This window comes from Monopterus albus, unplaced genomic scaffold, assembly GCF_001952655.1.
Source record: "Monopterus albus unplaced genomic scaffold, M_albus_1.0 scaffold16.1, whole genome shotgun sequence".
Classification (NCBI taxonomy): domain Eukaryota; kingdom Metazoa; phylum Chordata; class Actinopteri; order Synbranchiformes; family Synbranchidae; genus Monopterus; species Monopterus albus.
The window spans coordinates 1,076,461-1,096,242 of NW_018127896.1; the positions used below are offsets into that span (position 1 = coordinate 1,076,461).

General features: G+C 42.9%; 1 protein-coding gene across 1 annotated transcript in view; it reads left to right on the plus strand.

Moving 5' to 3' along the window:
- The window catches only part of LOC109955784 (zinc finger protein GLI2-like), a 73,291-nt gene that overhangs the window by 26,168 nt on the left and 27,341 nt on the right, over positions 1 to 19,782 (plus strand). The window contains exon 3 of the mRNA XM_020592260.1: positions 12,577 to 12,679. Within this exon, the coding sequence (XP_020447916.1) occupies positions 12,577 to 12,679 (103 nt within the window). The remainder of the gene's footprint in view (positions 1 to 12,576; positions 12,680 to 19,782) is intronic.

Below are 19,782 nucleotides of genomic sequence, written 5' to 3' on the forward strand. Positions count from 1 at the left end.
AGGTTTTCTGCAGAGCCTCTAATTTGTGCAGGAAGCTAATAGCTCTCTTAGACTAATTGCTGTCCTGACGTACTCTGTCTTCTAGCATTTGGTGGTGTTTGCATGAGCTAATTAGCCACCAAACCAGGCCAAGCGTGGACTGAAACAAGGTCAGGAAATAAGCATATTAGCCCTGCTCTCATTTGTACCATCTCTTTCTTAATAAGTCGATACACAAATCACAGGAAACTCATTAGACAGGACTTTCGAGATGAATCACTGTAATGATGCTTCATGGACAGAGTGGGGTTTTTTTGGTCAGCATTATGTAGTGAGAACAAAGTTGAAAGGTGGCTCATATTTAATATTTTGTTCTACTTCAAGAAGGAGTATTTTTCATTTGCCTGGTCACAAGTTCGTAAAACTTGTTTTCCTGCGTTCCCTTCCTCTGCAGATGTTTTAGTCCTGATCCAATTTGCTGAAACAAGACGAGATGAGGTGCGAGTCAGCATTTAATTGTGCGCTGTGCTTCCATTGTGTGAGGTGGCCTCTTCTTCTCTCCCCAGCTAAGCATTTATCATTACACACTGTGCTGTTTGCCAGGCTTTGTGGCCCTCGCCGTCCCTTTTCAGTGGCTGAATTGTGCAGGTCAGAGGCGACCCACTTGGGCCTGCCACGCTGAGCCCAGACTAACTCCCCTCCTCACTCTCATCCAGAACCACATCAATACTACACTCTGCTAAGAAGCTGTGTGCACTGGTACTGCAGCTTGGACAGGCAGTCTGACATCCAGCAGAGGCTGAGTCCTTGTCCCACCACAGGAAGGTCTCAGGTTTGACTCCCAAACTAAGCCTGAGCTCAGGGACTTGCTAACGACCAGCAGATTTATTTCAACTGAGAAACTCAATTCAAACCAGGGTGCAAGATTTCTTTTTCACTCACAGATTGGAGTGCAGTTCAGCTGCAGGTTGCTCAGTGCTGCACCCAGTGGTTGGAAGCAAAAAAATTACTAAATGAAAACTGTAAGCCGTCCCTGGTAGGCTAGTGGTTAAGGCACAGCGCTCTCGCCCAGGTTCGAATCAGGGTTGCGTCAGGAAGGGCATCTGGTGTAAAACAGGTGCCAAATGTCAACATGTGAGTCGTCAGTGTGACGATTTGCCGTGGCGACCCCTAAACGGGAAAAGCTGAAAGTGACCTACCTACTGAATGAAAACTGTGAGCTCCTCTATACTGTATGTTGTGGTTATCATTGGAAGAACTGAGCCACACGGTCAGTGAGTGAGGAAGAAACTGTGCTATTTTGATTTTACATGGTTTGTGTTCTTCTTAACATCCTGTAATGAAACCAAACAGTCTTCTGTTTGACTGCTGACAAAGTTTCCACTCTTTGCAAAATGTCTGCAGTCTAAACTCAAACTCTGGATTGAAAATGAGCCAGGAAAGCATCTGTGTAAAAGGACCTGGACCTGGTTCAGTCTGCATTATGTTGCTGCTGTCTTCATCCAGGTTTTCACAAACACTCATGCTTCTCTGGGTGTTTACATGGCTCTTCATGTTATACTTTTGCACTTTGGAGTTTGATCTTTTCAGTTTTGCTGAGAGGACACAGCCTGACACATTATTGATGTGCATCTAAAGAAAAGCTTAACTCCAGCCTTAGTGTTGATGTGAGGCCAAAGAGAAAGAGATGATTTTCAGATGTAGACAGATCCACCTAAAGCAGAGCCTGTGGTGCCCCCCATTATCACACCCACAGTCTCTGCTCTTCTGTTTGAACCTTAGTGGCAAAGTTTGTGTTTATGAAACGCTATGGTTCATTTTGCTCAATTACAAGCCAACAGAGACCTGAAGCTAAACTCAAATGAACTCCCGAGTACCTTGTTTATGAGAGAGTTTTTGTAATGTGTCATCGCACCGAGGCTGAGATTTCAGCGGTGAGGGACGTCTAAACAAATCAGATCTTGTAATTTTAGCTCAAAGTGATGGGAGCTCTGTGTTGTGATACCACCTCTCTGCTGTTTGACAAAGAATGAGCTGAATACAAATCCAATGAAATGGTACTGCAGTTGGATTTAGTTCCCTTGTGCTCTGCTCCTCATCTCTGTCCCCTAAATCCATATTCTGGCACAGTTTCATGTCCTCACAATACAAATGTAATGGAGAATGAAATTAAAAGATATTTTGCTATAATAAAAGACCAAAATAGGAATTACATACTGATAAAGTATTGCAAAACCTATGCCTACTACAAAATCTCTATTTAAGTCACTCATCTCTGAGGTATCTGCAGCATAGAAAGGTCCTCCAGCAGTGGGAAAGCGTTAATCAAGATGGGAAAGTCAATTCCCTTTAAGTTTGTCTCTTTTTTCTCTATTGTTTTCTTTCCAGCCATTGCCCACATGCTTCTCTTTAACACATAAAAGGAGAAGGGGACAGGAGTGAGAAGTATTGTTGAGCAAAGGTCATTTTGAAGTGTGTGTGAAGAGGGTTCTGTGCTGAGGTAGGAGCTGAACCCAAAGTCTGGAGACAAAGGCCTCAATGGTGGTGGGAGGGAGGAGGAGCAGCAGAGGGAGCGCATGATCTCTGCAGTGTCAGTGGGTAGATACATGTTTCCTACCAAGAAGCTTTTGTTTTGTAACTGTTGATTTAACAACCTGAGGAAGTGTGTATATCGTACAATAACACACAAATTACACTCTTATTTCCGTAAGCTCGATTCTGAATGATGATTTTTAAATTTGGCATTTTAGACCAAAAATGGTGCACAGAGGTGATACTTGTGGTGGAAGAAGTACTCAGATCCTTTACTTAAGTAAAACTATTAATATCACAGAATACAAATACTCCTGAAAATAGGTCCTGCATTCAAATTGTTACTTACATGTAAGTAAAAGTACATTAGTATGAAAATATTCTTGAAGTAGAAAAAGTAATAGTCATTCTGCCGAATGCCAAATTTCACATAAAGGCCCAATTACTGTGTTCATCACTTTAATGCTGCAGCTGGTAAAGGTGGAGCTGATGGTAACTACCTTATATACTTATACTGTGAAGTACTTTACATCCTGCTGGGTAGCTGGTGGATTTCCCATTGAGATCAATAAAGTCTGATGATTCTTCTGGGTTTGGTTTGATTCATGTGATTCTGAACAGGAACTGAAGTTATCAGATCCATGTAGTGCAGTAAAAAGTACATGATTTGTCTCTGACATGGAGTGGAATCACAGTATGAAGTAGCAGGACATGGAAATACTCAAGTAAACGTTTAGATACCTTTGAAAGATAAAGTATGCACTTCTTTGATTGTTAATGCAGTAATTATACTGTGTCAACTACTGACTGAAATCTTTGGCTGTTGTGCTGTTTATTTTTAGGTTTGTGAGACTGTCAGACAGATAAACTGCATAGATGACACTTTTAATTTGAAGGATTTGGACTGAAAGTCTCGTTGTTCCCTGAATACCAGCACAAAGCCTTAGGGCGTGCAAACACACAGTTCTACTGAAAAGAAACTCTGTGACTCTGTGGAGATACTTTACTAGTTTTCCCATCTGACTCGAGATTTGAAGCAAAGCTTCTTCAGATTTCCTCAGTGTTTCTGTCTGAGGATGTTTACTCGAGCTGAAGAGGCCCGGCCCGTGTTCAGAGGCCTGCTCTCCATCACACGGTGCAGCACAGTGTCAAACAAACATGGCCAACAGTAAAACAAAGCTGGTTAGGAAGAGCAGAGCCAGGGGAACAGATGGGTCAAAAAATAGAGCCCATTCTGCTTCAGCAGATTGTGTCAGGCGTGCAGCAGAGCATTTATCGACACGGGAGGCAGCCGAGTGCTGACGTGACAGCACCGACCTCACTCTGTTCTGGTATATCAAACTGGAGGTCCGGGCCTCCTCGGCGACGACCGGGGGATTGGCGAGGTGAGCGGCGTGAAGCAGGAAAAGACATCCTAAGCTCCCACCTGCAACACATTCATCACCATGACGAAGAAGAAGAGGTGCATCACTCAGAAGATTCCCCTGTGTTGTTCTCTGCCTCCTCCAACATCTGTATCTGCAGAGGCCTCCACCTCATTAAGACATCACAACAAGAACCCTACACAGCTAATGTGTAAAACCCACTCACTGTGCTCAGGTGTTATTCTTAGCTCAGGCTTTTTTCCTCTTTCCTCACCCACCCTCCTCGTTTCGGAGAAGAACTAGGTCCTTGTTTAATTTACAGATGGCCCATTGGAGTAATTTCCCATTCAGGTGCTGGACTAGTCCGGGGCGAGGCATAATCCCAGGCGCCCCCCTAGCAAGGGTGCCAGTGGGGTAATATGGATGTTAGCTGGGGAGCACGGTGACAGCCCCAGAAGCGACAATTTAATTCATTGTATTTTAATTATCGCTCTTATTCACCAGCTCCGAGCCCTTTCTTTGGCTCCCCTCGACAGCGAGCCTTTATCACTGGCCCGTCGAAGAAGATAATAAACTTTTGCTTTAAGGTAATTACTTAATCTGGACAAACCTGTGTGTTAAGCAGTGCTATTAAGCGAGGAGGTGATAAATCAGGCATACATTGGAGGTGCGTGATTACTCGACGGCACAATCAGTCTTTGAACCCTCGCAGTCTTTTAAGTACCTAAATTACACAAACAGCATGCTAACAACACGCTGCTCGTGGCACGGTGAGCGGAGGAGGCCCATCAGTGCCGCCACCCCACCGCCTGCCTCGTTTTGTTAATGCCAGCCGCCGTGTGCTCACCTTCAGCACAGTGATGCATGGAGGTTATTAACACGTGGCCTGAGCCCAGCTGTCGAAGGCTGATAAGTAACTCTCCCTTGTGGAGGTTTGCCACCGGGGCCACCTCACTACAGCCACACAGCAGTTGTGCCTGGATGGATGGAGGTCTGGTTGTGGCTGAGTGGATCAGAAAGCAGCAGGCTGAGGAGAGGAGGTCTACTCTAGATGAAATATTCTAATCAAAGTTTTGACCCCTGCTGTATTTGTTTGCTTTCGGATGCACTGAACACAAAACGGGTCTGCTGGTACATCAAGGTTCATAATTAAAATAATTAATTAAAGGGTCAGCTGAGCTAGAGTACAACTAGCCTACTATTTATTCAGTAAAACAGTTCCAACTGAAAACTGTCTCTGCTGAACTATGTGTCATTTCTGTAACGAACAGCAGCTCAGGTTTCACCATTTTAGAAATCCGTTTATTGGGGTGGAAGCAAAACTATCACAGACAGATACCACTAGAGCAGTGGTTCCCAACCAGGGGCTCAGGATCCCTAAAGAGGCCACAAGATAAATCTGTAGGGCCACAAGATGAAATATGGGATAGAAGCAACTAAAAATGTATGTTTATGCTTCAAATTTTTAGCCACTGATCTTCAGACAGTAGTCAAATGAAACAATTTGTGGTCGCAAACCAAAGACATATTAAAATAGTAACAACAGACCTGTTATGGTAGCAACTTTAAACCTCACATGGAAACGCAACGTGGATGAGGAGTCTTTAAAGTCCTCAGAAAAATGAGTCTCTTCTAGTCAAACCTTTTTTAAAATTTTATTATATTTTATTTTTTGTCAGCCAGTGGGCATTACAATAGAAGGCGACAGATAGTTTGTCATCGTCTTCTCATTTTGGTGTGCCAAACAGTAATTTGCTCAATACTCCCCCCTGTGGTCAGGAGGGGAACACCCACTTGTACATTTAGGTTGGCTCAAATTGCAGAACGAGGAGAAAAGGACAACAAACCCATTAGGACAAGCCACAAAAGATGAGATTTGTACTTTAGTAGAAGTGTTTTCAAACATCGGGGTCTACTTTTACAAGAGAAAACACTGTCATGACCATGTGGCTGGTTTTGCCTGATGTTATGAGAGTCCAGTTTGTTCAACCATCTCTGTTTAAGTGCAACACACAGCCGTTTACAGACTGTTTCTGGGAGATGCATCCATCTGAAAAGGACTAGGAAGCTAACAAAAATGCACAGGGAAAACATTTCAGTGAGGAATTATAAATAAGAGGAATCGAGCTGGCACACATCAAACATAGAAACAGCAAACATAGAAACTGCTGTGGTTAACTGATGGGAGAAGCTTAAACTTGTTGGTAAACTAGGCTATAACCATGTCTCAGGAGAAAAAAACCTGCCTATAAGAGCATTGCTTCAACAGAAATACAATTATTATTATTCTGACAAATCTAATAGGCAGCCCGACGTTAGACATCCTCAATTTAAATAGGTTGCAATTTAAATCTTGCATCATATGCAGCTGTCTTTACTGATTTTGAAATGCTCAGAAATATGTTCCTGTCACTGTGTTGCATTTAAGTACCGATATTAACGTGGTCGAAACAGCACCGAAATTCATGTCAATTGATTTTCTGACAGTCTAGGCTATATATATCTATATATTGAAAAAAAGAAATAAACAAATAGTTGAATAGTGGCTCTGAAGAGTCGACTGATGAAATTCTTAGTCAGATACATAGATTTGATCATTTAAAAAATGGAATTAACACAGAGCTTTAAAATATGCACAAGTTTATGAAGACTTTTCAGTGAAATGCTTCTTGCATGCTTGTTAGCATTAAAGACTTTAGGCCTAAATTTAGCTCCTAGTAAACTTTAAGTGCTGCAGTAACACAGTGTTGTTGCTGCTGCATACATACAGATGGGGGTGACTATGAAAAACTATGGCTGGTCCGCTGCAGTGCTCCACCAGACACTGAAACAAATGTGATCAAGCAAAGACTAATAGATGGCTGGAGCCTAAGCGGGGGCACCGCAGCGCTGCCTGACGCTGCGTACACCCAGGGGGGATCGGGGCCCAGTGAATCAGGTAAATGTGCCTCTTGAACTCTCATGAGCACTCGCCTTTTGTTCTTCCTGTGGCGGCAGAACAATGGAGCAGCCTCGGTGATGGAATAAGCCTGCCTGGTCAATCCCCCACCAGGCCGCCAGGGCCGGCCTGACCGGCCCAGGCCCACAGAGGACACTCTGCCTGGATTACTGGAGGACGGGCTGTTACTAGACCAACTGGCAAAAACTGGCTCAATTAGTTCAACCAGGTCCAACATTTCCAAGCTCGAGGGATCATTCTGGTGGAGAAACCTGAGCCAGAGACGTCTGTGCTAACATACTCCTCCATAACAAGTGATTTAGCCCTGTTTGCACTTAATATCCTACTGTTTTTCTAAAGACTAAAAGAAATTCACAGCTTTGTTGCGACTCAGCCTGAAACCTTTGTAACACTGACCAAAACCTGGCCAAAGATTTCTTCACACACACTAAACTTTCTATTAAAAAACTGGTAAAGCATATTTAATGACTATGAAAGCACTCCTCAAACCTTTCTGAACATAGCAATATACAGCTGGGCGGCAAGTGAAAGGACAAACTATCACACAGTGGCCTTGTTAGGGACAGGCTTCCACAGCAGCTTCAGTGTCCACTGTGTCATCATCATGAAGTCATTCAGTGACCTAGAGCTGCAGCCATGAGTCAGTTCACTGGTAGAAAACTAACCAGCAACTATTTAGAAGCAACAGTCACCAACATGTTCTGGTTCCACCTTCTTTAATGTGAGGAGCTGATGCTTTTCTTTGTCAGACATGAGAATCAGCTGAGTCTCTTTCTAAACCTAGAACTGGCCAAAACTGGAGAAACAACTACAAACTTGAATATTTTAACATTTCTGCTGCTCCACTGTAGAACCACAGACTTCTTCGTCTGCACAGGCTCTTTGTCTCCCCCTCCTCCTCCCTCCATTTACCCCCTCTATAATTCACCCCCAACTGTTAGGAATGGTGCATTAACTCGAGCTGCTCTTTGAATGGGGCCCTTTAGCTCTCTCTCTCCCTCTCTCACACAAACTCCCATATATATACTGGCTCTACTCAGCCTACACAGTGTATGGAGTCAGACAGAGGGTAATTATACCAGACTGAACCAAATTACAACGAAGAATGTCTGGGACGGGACGGGGGGGTCAGTTTGGTTGTAAAGTAGAAAGGAAGGAAGGAGAGAGAGCTACACTAATAGAGATAGAGATAGTGATAGAGTGTTATAGAGAGATGTACAAAAACACAGATGAACAGTTAGAAACAGAGATTTATAGATACAAAAACACCAACATCAGATACATTAAATCAAAATGTATTTCTATAGCAACATCCAATTGACCACAGTGCTTCACAAACTCTCAAAATAATAAATCAAGAAAATACACAGTATAAAGTAATAAAGTGAAAATATCCAAAAGCAAGAGCATCAAACTCCACTAGATACAAAAGCCCTCAAAAACAGGTTTTAAGCAAAGAGTTAAACGCTGGAAGATCAGGTGCTGATCTGACAATGGCAGGCTGTTCCAAAGTTTGGGAGTTCCAACTGTGAATGCTCGATCTCCTCAGCTCTTAAACCTAAACCACTAAGAGAAGCTGGTGTGACCATCTAAGGGATCTTGGAGGCCTGTGCCACTGTAATAATTCACCTAAATAAAGTAGAGCCAGACCATTTAATGCCTTATAAACAAAAATCTACAAAGCCAGTGTAACAAGGCCAGGACAGGGGTAACATGGTCAGATTTTCCTGTGCTTGTCAAAAGATGAGCAGCAGCAACGAGAAAGAAATGCCTGGGTGACCCCCAAGACAACGCATTACAATAGTCATGGGGCGATAAACTGAGATGACTCTAGAGATGACAGGTATTATAGGCAGAGGCTGGAGATGGGGGCAGAGACAAAAACGAACAGAGAAGATGGAATAAATGTCTGTGCATCCTGTAAACACTGCAAGAGCACATACACAGTAAGATGGACCGATTCTTTTCCCTCTGTCTGTATTTGCTGGTGAAACCACAGCACTGCTCTGTTCTCCTCGCAGCTGCTCAGCAGTTTGAATGCCAGGTGTGGCGCCTTCATTACAGCCTTTCAGGTCAATTAAACACAACCTTGAGGCCGTTTCCATTACAAACACTTAGAGAGGAAGGGGCGAGTTGGTCACAACTCTCACACACAGGAACTTTAATGAGCTGCTCTACTGAGGTTTATTTACAAAATCCATCTGACATTATCTACAGACCTCTAAATTTCTCACTGTCCACACAAAATGCAACAGTAGAAAGAGTCACTTCTGACTATAACTGAGTGTTAAAAACCTTTTCCTGTACAGTGCAGCAAGAATATTTTGTCTAGTTTGAAATGAAACAGCGAGTGTTGGCAATTGATTGTTTGAGCAAAATTAGAGAAAATTAGTGAAACATTTTCTAGTTACTTTCAGCATTGATTAATGTGTGACTGTGTTTTTAAATTAATGTCATCATCTGTCAAAATGTAGACTTCCAAATGACTTGTTTTGTTCAACTAAAACTCCAAAAACAAATGCAGTTTACAGTGAATTATTACATTCACTCATTTCAGAAACTGGAAGCATGAGTTCCAGCCTCAACCTGCCAGCAAACTAGTGTGTTCAAGTAGAATTTGAAGTTTAAATATATATGCATTTCCCTTTTACAGATCTCTTACAACCTTTTTCTTCAGAACATGAAGGAAATGAACTCTGCTCACGTGGAGCAGCTCCTGTTATATACTTTGTACTAGCCAACCACCCCGACCCTCCTCCCTCTTCTAACGAGGACTTTGTGGCTCTATATACTACATTGCCTTACTTCCTTCTTTGCCTGTGTCACTAGAGGTTGCCAAACTATAATACGTAAGCTGCTGCATGAACAACATACAGACTTGTATTTTACAGGAGGATAGTCCCTCTGTGGTCAGCCTGATTTGCTTTTTCACCAGACTATGATCCAGCTTTTCAGGCATCATCAGTTCACACCAGCCTAAATAAACTCAACTAAGATGTGAAACCGCACATGATTTAAGAACTTGATTAGCAGAAAGATCACAATGATAAGCGTTACGTGACATCGACAGAGAAGGAAAACTGTGAACCGAAATGCTCCTTAAACCTGACCCCGACACTATAAACCCTGCAGGGATCAGTGAAAAGCATCACTGCTGGCATTCTGTGATAAGAAACCAGTTCTTCTTCATCAGAGCCTCTGAATCGTGTTTTCTTCCAAACAAAACACAGCTCAGACAAATGTCGGTGCTGTTGAGATGAAGCCGGCTACCTGAAGGAATCCAGCCTGGTCCCATCAGGCCTCGCTGGCACTGGGCAGACTGAAAATGAAGTCAAGACGCTATTTCTGCAGATGTGTGGGGACCAGGCCTGTCTGTCAGATTGTCAGGGTGCAGAGTGAGAGGAATGGACCCAGAATGCTGACTCACTCAGGTCCCAGGCCCCTGGGAGCCCCGGGAGGCCGAGCGCTCAGCCAGGAACAGATAATGATGCGTGGCCCTGACCCCTCTGCTCCAAAATCCCAGGTCACCCTGGTGAGATTCCTGCTAGAGTCTGTGTGTGTGTGTGTGTATGTGACATGAGAAGAATTTTAATGCAACCCAGAGATCAGCTGGCTCACCTCTCCCTCCCCGCTCTCCATCTTTTTCTTCTTCTTGTCTTCTCTCATCTAGCAGCTCTGTAGACAACATGCACCAGGTTGCAATTAACAGGATCTGAAAACTGCACCGAGGGCGGACATGATGTGAGAAAATGCAGAGAGAGGCAAAGTTAGGCGCTGCCCTCATGGAGCTTTTTCAAAATAAAAACTTAAGAAAAATGTTAACAAGAAACATGACTCCATAAACTCGGCTGAAGACCCCAAAAGGCTCCATTTATGTGGCGGTAAAATAAAGACAAGACATCCGCTGTGGTTTTGTGCTATTACAACAACTAATTAGTTCTGATGTTTCGGGTAAACTTCCCAGTTCTGAGAAGAATCCGTGAAAGCAAAACAGGCTTCAGTGAAAAATAACAAAGGTCATTAAAGGGATACACGAAGAAAGCTTGGAAAAACAGATGGCTGTTAAGCAGAGATGCATATTTAACACAGAACCTGGCCTCCACATTCAGGTGGGGTTGACCTATTTGTCCACAAGCAGCAGCCAAATACAAAATACATACACAGGACTAATGTAAACAAATGCAGGAGCTCTGATTCTAAAAACAACATGTGAAGTACAACTGCCAGAAGGTTTTTCAAGAAATACTCAGTACAACATGCACCAAAGGTTTAGCAGTCATCAGGTCAGAATTTAAATTTCTCCAGTTCTTTGGTTTATACCTACAAATTAATGAAAACTAATTCCCATCGGCCTCAGTTGTACTTTGTGTTTCAGTTCAATGTTAGCAAGCTAAGATGGTGAACATAATAAAAGTTATTCCTGATAAATATATGCATGTTAGCTGCACTGACTCTGGTGCAAAGTACATATTTTTGGGTATTTGTACTTCCATGTCCTGCTACTTCATACCGTGACTTCACTCCATGTCAGAGACAAACCGTATAATTTTTACTGCACTACATGTATCTGATAACTTCAGTTCCTTCCCAGAAGGAAGCTAACATCAGCTCCACCTTTACCAGCTGCAGCATTAAAGTGATGAACAGAGTAATGGATCACTATGATCCAGTATCAGAGACATTAATGTGACATGGGCTGTTCTGCAGGATGAATACTGGTACTTTGGATACTTCAAATATATTTTGATGCTGATACTTTTGTACTTTAAGTAACATTTTGAATACAAGACTTAAATGTAACACAGCGTTTTTATGTAAAGATCTGAGTACTTCCTCCAGCATTAACGAACAGCCTGTGTCAGTCTAACAAAAAGACACTAAAGGCTTCATGTGCATTATGGGAAGTGTAGGACTCAATATATAGTATTTGGATCTTGCCTCACACTCGGGTCTAAAAGTCAGGATATCTTGGGCCTTGCTGATTTGTACTTACAATTTTTTGCCTGAGTTTTGATATTTCCCTCTACATTAGGACAGTACTACTCACTGAAGCACTACTTTAAGTTCCTTGTGAATTTGCTGCTGTGTCCCAGAATTTTCTCACCTTGGTAACTCAGATGAACAGAGGTCAGGAACGATGCATCTGACTCTTCAACCAAGAGAGACAGAAGAAAACCAGACGTTCACTTTAGAGAATAATTCGGTCCTGAAAACAACCATAAAACCTGAAGCAGACAAGACTCAGAAGTGCAGGTTTATGCCTGTCATGTTTACAGCAGACACAGAGCAGGTGTGTTCAGCCGGGCTGTGCCGTCTGCACCTCCAGAGCAGACTCTGGCTGTTCGTAAGGGAAGAGAGAAGAGCGTGAGCAGCAGAAAGCTTCTCCCAGTGCTGTCAGTCCCGGTTTGAGCCAGGGCTGCAGCCTCCCTTCACATAGTCCATCATGGCGTCTAGTTCAAAGACCGTCTAGCTGCAGGTCTTTGTGAAAGCCTGGCTGGATACCTTTTATGTTCAAGATGTAGGATTTCTTAAGAGGACTTTGATTATTTATTTATTCCACTTCTCTTGTGTGATAGTGCCAATATTTTACACGAAAGTGCTCAGCTTGCTCTGAAATTCATGTTGCTTTATTGTAGCCTTTGAAATCTTTTTCTGAAAGGCAAGCTCTTTTTTTGAAGTCTCCTCTGACTCCCTTCCTTGCTCATCTAACTCTCACTTCTTCTGTGCTTTCTGTTCGTGCAGCCCCCCACATCTTCCCCACCTTCCACACACCAATCCCGATTGACATGCGCCATCACGAGGGACGATACCACTATGAGCCCCACGCGCTGCACGCCATGCACGGGTAAGCAGCATCTCTTCTGTTGGCTAAATACTGACCAGCACATCATAGGCTGGAAGAATGATTACTACAGGAAGATGCAGGATGAACCAAGCTAAATTCCTCAGATCTTTGTGATGCAGATCATCATTTTATACTCAGTTATGACTGTATAGCACAGGGGTTGTTTTTCTTTCTTAACTCTGAGGATTTGCTTGCGAGTGTATGTTAGCAGGCGCTGATGAGAGCTGAGCGTTCGCCAAGTTCAATATGAAAAGCAGATGGCAACATGCTGAATTCCAAAGTGAATAATCAATGCTAGTTCTACATTTCCCCTCTGCAGGCTTTGTTTCCAATACAGGCTGGTTATGTGGGCAAGCTTTGCTCTTTTGGATCCGACTGTGTGATACTGGGAGAAGTCAGCTTACAGCCTGAAGTTAGATTACTGAGCCCAAATCTCAGTGAGAAAAGTCAAACGTCTTCTCTTCAATAGCTGAGGTGCCATTGAGCAAGGCATTTTACCAGCTGGAACGTGAGGGACTATTACTTAAGCATTTAAATCTATGCAGTTGCATTAAAAGCATTAAGTTACTCCAACTTTTTCTACAAGTTATCCAGTAAATATAATTGACCAAAGTCATTTCTTTCCATTTCTCCAGGTCCACAGTTTGTTAAATCTATATTATCCTCGATCTTTTGATTTTTGCCTTAATTAGATATTTTAAAAACAGCTCTGCAGCTCACAGTCCTACAATATTTGCATTTATCTTAGGTTATCCTCCTAACAGAGTAGAGTAATGTAGATCTTCTGTGTGACCAGTGTGAAACAGTATTTGAGTCAATGTACACAGCTGCTTTCCATTTATGTTCCTGGACTATATCTGTGCCAGGCTTGTACCAATCTGCAGCTCGCTTCATAAGCAGTGATCGGCAAGGCCAGATCCATCACCGATGACATCACACAGCGCACCTCCGCCCAGCACCTCTTTATATTCATTAATGGCTTGTTGTGGAGCTAATCTGTGTGGTGCAGGTTGTGTTGCCCCAAGCTAACGTGGTAATTAAACTCCCAGAGCAGAGAGGTCACAGCACAGGCTGCGTGTGCTGCTGCAGCACTGGTGGCGAGTCCGACTTCCAGGCTACTGTGGGGCTCAATAAGAGATGCAGTCCCATTTATTTTCTTGAGGGAAGTTCAGTTTGAGAAGAAAATGAGTGTGTTATACATAACACCATAAACAAATCAACTTTGCAGATTTGTTATTTGTCAAAACAGTGTTTTTGGCTCCAGTTGTACCTGAATGTGTTTTGGAGTCTGTGTGTTTTAGGACAGTGAAAAATCTGAAAATATACCTTTTATTAAAAAGTTGATTCTTGAACTTGGAAACAGCAGCTGAGTAAAACATTTAACTACATGCGCAAACATTTTTTTGCTTTTCTGGAGCTTTTGATTGTGTCCCATGGTTTTCACCATAAGCAGGAGTTGTTTCCAAGATGAGGAATCAACCTGGACCCTCAGTTTATAGACAATAAGTTGTTGAAGTGCTATGAAAAATCCTACAAGCTCCACCTTCTGATGAGCACTGTGTAATATAATCGAAAGCTCCAGATCAGCTACTAAATGGACCTTGTTTTTGCCAATATCTTGTTTTATTTTATTGTCAGTAAACTCTCCTTGTGTTTTGGGATAATGTAGCTGAAAGTATTGGCTTGTTTGGAAAGTTCATTATGGTGCATCCAAGCTCAAAACTTCAAGATGCAACTTGAATTTAATTTTTCAGTTATGTTTGAGAAAACATACAGCAGATAGTGATTGTGACTCTTGTACATCTTCGCTATAACTGGTTGTTTTGAACAATATCCAAAGGATAAAAGAGTGAACAACAAGAAAAATGTAATTTATCTGAATACAAACTGCAATTCTTCTTTAAGTATAAAGACGGTTCTGCACACGTGAGTGCTGCTGAGGTTGTGGCACTGTGAAGCAGAGCAAGAGGACCCTGCAGGAGTTTAAAGTTACTTTATCACAAAAGAAAAACTGGCACCAGGACAAAGAAAGTCAATAGAATCCTCCAAATAGTACTCTTACATTTAAATTCTGACAGTGGACCCCTAATTCATCAAGACCTTGATCTAGCTGTCGCTCCCCCCTGCTTGTGCCAAATTCACCTAATTACAGGAACATTGCGCAGCAAATTAAGTGCGGTGTCATTTGTCGCCTGGTGCAGCACTTTATTATACACTCGTGGCAGCGTGTCAGAGGTCCCCTCCTTGATTGTTTAACATGACATCTCTGCGCCATCCTCTTTATCATTGTTTGCATATACCATAATGAGAGGGCTGGTTATTTTGTCAAGCCTGTCATAAAAAGCAGCCGAGGGGAAGCCTCTTTTTTCTTCCTTCTTCTGCCCGATACCAAGGACAGTTTTTCTTCCCTTGCCGTCGCTGGCAAATGACAGTGAGATGAGGGAGTTACAGGAGGAAGAATACAGTTGGGGGGGGGGTTTCTGCTCTGTTACGGTGTCTCTGTGGACGGAGTGAGGCTGAGGCGAGATCTGTCACTGGCCTGGAGTTTACAGAGTTCTGCTCTAAGAAAGCAACTTTTCTGAAAGGACATTTCTAGGACCTGTACATGACAGACATCCCTTTATTTATACCCGAGTCCTATTCATTTAGTTTACTGTAATCATAGCATGCCAGCAGCCCAAGAGCACATCACCAGACACGTCCTAGTTTAGAGGAGCCCACATGCCCAGAAGCATCACCCGTTCTCACCATGACATTTTATGAAGTGTTTTGCGCTGTAATTCCTATCACGGTTGGCTGCTGACCCCAGACAGCAGCAGGACTGAATGAACACAAAGAACATGTTCACCTCCACACCGCAGCACCAACTGATCATCTGAATGCACACGCAGCAGCCTGCCGCTTATGAAAAGTAAATTTGCTGGACAACTGTACTAAACTTGTCAAGGAATATCTGAATGAGAACTAACAGTGAAACAGGGTTTGAGAGGTGGTGTCTGTGAGGCTCAGCCGAGGAAACCGCAGGCACAAATTAGACTGTGAGGCTTGGACAGGCAAGTAGATGCAGAAAGTCTGCATATGTGAAGTTTTCTTAAAGACAGGAATGACTGTTTCCCATCCAGGCTCATGGACTGAAGCAGTTGAACCTCTGGGACTACATCAGCTCACAGAGATGACACACACTTTGTGCTGTACATGCATATGTAGAAGTGAGCAGGCTGCTGAAGCTGTTCTGGCTTGCATTATGATTCAGGCCTAAGTCATCTCTCTACAGAAATGCTGACTGGCCCATCCAAATTCCTAGTTTGCCATCTGCCATGAATTGTTTTGGAAAAAACCCAGAATTCCTGTTTTGAGCTCTGTGTTTATGAATGAACTTATTAAATGTTTCCCAGAGACGGTGTCAACTGGTTCTTTTTCTTTTGAGCCAGTAGATTTTGGTTTGTAATGAATGAAACTGAACCAGAAACAGGAAACTGAAGTGATTCTCCAGCTCCACTATCAGCTTGTCAAATTCCTTCATACTATTTTGGCTTCACAACAGCAAAGCATCGCTGCTTCAGGACTGCACCAGCGTGCAGGGTTTTTATTACAGTCCTGGTGCCAAAACACCTTCACACCAGTGAGTTCTTACATGACAAATCTTTGTCCAGTTCCGAGGACAGAACTGGAGGATGAAATGACTTTTTAAGAAGGCCATGATTTGCAACTCTGTGATCTGTTTATTTGTATCTAGGTCATTTCTTCCTCTGCGTGTGGAGGAATGTGTTCGGGGGTGGGGAGGATGGAGATTGTTGCCCGTTAAGTTTGAGGCGTCCGCTTCTCGCAGCAGACTCATAAACCTACAGTGGGAGTTTATTCGGCTACAAACTGGACGACGTGATTTATCTAAATCAGAGAGCTCCCCGAGCCCGACACTGGAGACGGGACTCACTGTCACACTGTAATTCATCTCTGGTGTCACTGAGAACAGACTCGGCACGCGCTCACACACACGTATGCACACATACAAATGATAAAACTCAGACAACAGTACAAACCTCAGGAAACACTTTAAATGCATGCCCCAGAATATGCACACATACAGTGGTTTCATGTCTAGATTTCAACGGACAGATAATCAGTGTAGATTTACTATGAGTTGTACTGATGGATTTATCATTTTAGGTTATTTATGGAGGTTTTGCAGCTTTTCTCTAATGTAAATCATTACAAACTGTGTTTTTTCATTCCTGTTCAGATAAAATAAGCAGATGGAAGACGGGCTGTGGGAAATAAAGGCTCAATTAATTAATAATATACATATCACAGCAGGAGGAGCACAGTGACTGGTCTTAATGGTCCAGTAAACACAATGGTTTCAGCTTCCAGTCACTACACAGAGCACAACGGCGTCTGAAATAACACGTTTTTTTTAGGATGATCTTATTAACGGTTAAGGTCCGAACAAGCTGATGAAAGCAGCTACAATGTTAATTTCATGTTCTGGGCTCGATGTCAAGGAACAATCACACAAATCTTTAACAGCTGAATTCACTGTTCTGATCCACTGTCCTTTCAGCTTCACTTCATTGTCCCTCAGGGGGGACATTTGTTTCGCAGCCAGGTAGAAAACACTTATATTCACATAAGAAAAAAACTCATAATACATATCCACTCAAATGATAAAACCCCCAGGCAGACTCGTAAGAAAATACTGAATGACAGCATAGTACATATACAGTATATAAAAGAGCATGTACAGACACTCCAATCAATCATCCAGTTGCCTAGTAACCATAACAGCATTAGTACACAGCTGACCGACAGCTAGTCATCATCCCCAGGACTTAGCAGAGCGACAGCACAAGAAATAAAAGGTTTTTTTTGGGAGATGTGTGGTAGATCCTGCAGTTGAGTGGGCCAATGATCTGACTGGCCACTTTCACTGTGTGGTGCAGTTTGTCCCTGTCCCCACAGAGAGACTCCCACACCAGGCTATGACGGAGAAGGTTAAAGGTGTAGATCACAGAGGTGTAGAACACTGCCGTCCATTTGCCGCACACCCCAAATCACTTTAACTCACTCTTACACACTTCACTGTCAACACACTGCTTTGCTTCCTTTGCTTGGTGCTCTCAGTGTAAACACTGAACATTATAAGCTTGACAATGGCAGAACCTTTGGCAGAGCTGCTGTGTTGGATTGCATTTGATTACACAGGCAGCAGTGTTGGGGAAGCTGCACTGAAAGAAAAGCTTTTCAAGCTGCCAATCGCTTCACACTGGAAGAAGCTGAACTACAGCAAAGCTACACTAGGGAGTTTGGGTCACACAAGCTACTTGGAAAAAGTACTACTTTGTAAAAACAGTGATCAGTATACATGTGATACAAAATTATCACAACATACAACAGAAAAAGTCACATGCCAGCAAAAAAAATGCCACTCAGCTGAGTTTATAACTTGAGACCTGAACCCAGTCCTCAACTTGTACCTTTTCACACAGTGTGAACACAGGTCTAAATAATGGGCCTGTCTTTACTCGGCAGAGCACAACCTCTTGTTTACGACACATGAGCTGTCTCACACTTCTTATCCAACAGGTTCAGTTTGGCACTGAAAATGTCCGTGCCAACACTGAAAAGCTGCTCATGTGCAGCACGGTAAAGTAAAAATAATGATTTCTTTCATGGTCCCAAACTGTTTGTAGTTTCAGTAGTTAACTAAAAATGGCAAAAACAGTAATTTCACTACTTGAATCACTATGCAGATATACTAATGCCATTTTTAAACTACTAGTTTAATTACATGTATTTCACTACTCTCCAACACAGACAGGCAAGAACATGGCTGCAAAGTGTAAAAATGCATGTTTGATGAGGTGCACATAATCCAAACCTGTGTCTGTTATATTTCAGGCAAAGCAGAAAAAACTGCAATTCAGAATCGAAATGCTGATGGCCATAAAGTCACACACCTCATTAATGGCCCTCAGATCAGCACCTGCTACACTCGGCGCCAAAACAAATGTAAATGGAATTAAAAAGAACAGAGACTACGGTGATGTCTGCCACGAGGTGTGACGCCTGCTTTACTTGCTGAATAAATGCTCAGTAATGAAAGTATCTGTATCTCAGTTGAAAGTTCATTATTTTCAAAACACTGGAAGAACAGTGGGCAGCACAGTGGCATGGTGGTTAGCGCTGTTGCCTCACAGTGAGAAGGTTCCAGGTCCGAGCCCCGGTCGACACGGGGGCCTTTCTGTGCAGAGTTTGCATGTTCTCCTCGTGCTTGCGTTGCGACAAAACTGAAGTTATTGTGCTTGGGCCTGAAAACCTTAGAAATCTGCTGTCTAATCATATAGTTACTGTAGATGGCATAGCTCTCGCCTCCAGTACTACTGTGAGGAACCTTGGAGTCATCTTTGATCAGAATATGTCCTTTAAATCACACAGAAACCAAGTCTCTAGATCTGCCTTCTTTCACCTGCGCAATATTGCAAAAATCAGGAGCATCCTGTCTCAAAGTGATGCTGAAAAACTGGTCCATGCATTTGTTACTTCCAGGCTGGACTACTGTAACTCTTTACTATAAGTATATCCCAATAATTCCCTAAAAAGCCTCCAGTTAATCCAAAAGGCTGCAGCCAGAGTACTGACAGGAACTAGCAAGAGAGATCATATCTCTCCCATATTAGCTTCTCCCCACTGGCTCCCTGTAAAATTCAGAATAGAATTTAAAATCCTTCTCCTAACATACAAAGCCCTTAATAACAAGGCTCCATCATATCTTAAAGACCTCGCAGAGCCTTATCATCCTAACAGAGCACTTCGCTCTCAGAGTGCAGGTCTACTTGTGGTTCCTAGAGTCCACAGAAGCAGAATAGGAGGCAGAGCCTTTAGCTATCAAGCTCCTCTCCTATGGAACCAACTCCCAGTCACAGTTCGGGAGACGGACACCCTCTCTACCTTTAAGATTAGACTTAAGACGTTCCTTTTTGATAAAGCTTATAGTTAGGGCTGGATCAGGTGACCCTGAGCCCTCCCTTAGTTATGCTGCTATAGGCCTAGGCTGCTGGGGGCCCCATGATGCTCTGAGTTTCTTTCCCCTCCCCTCCTACTCT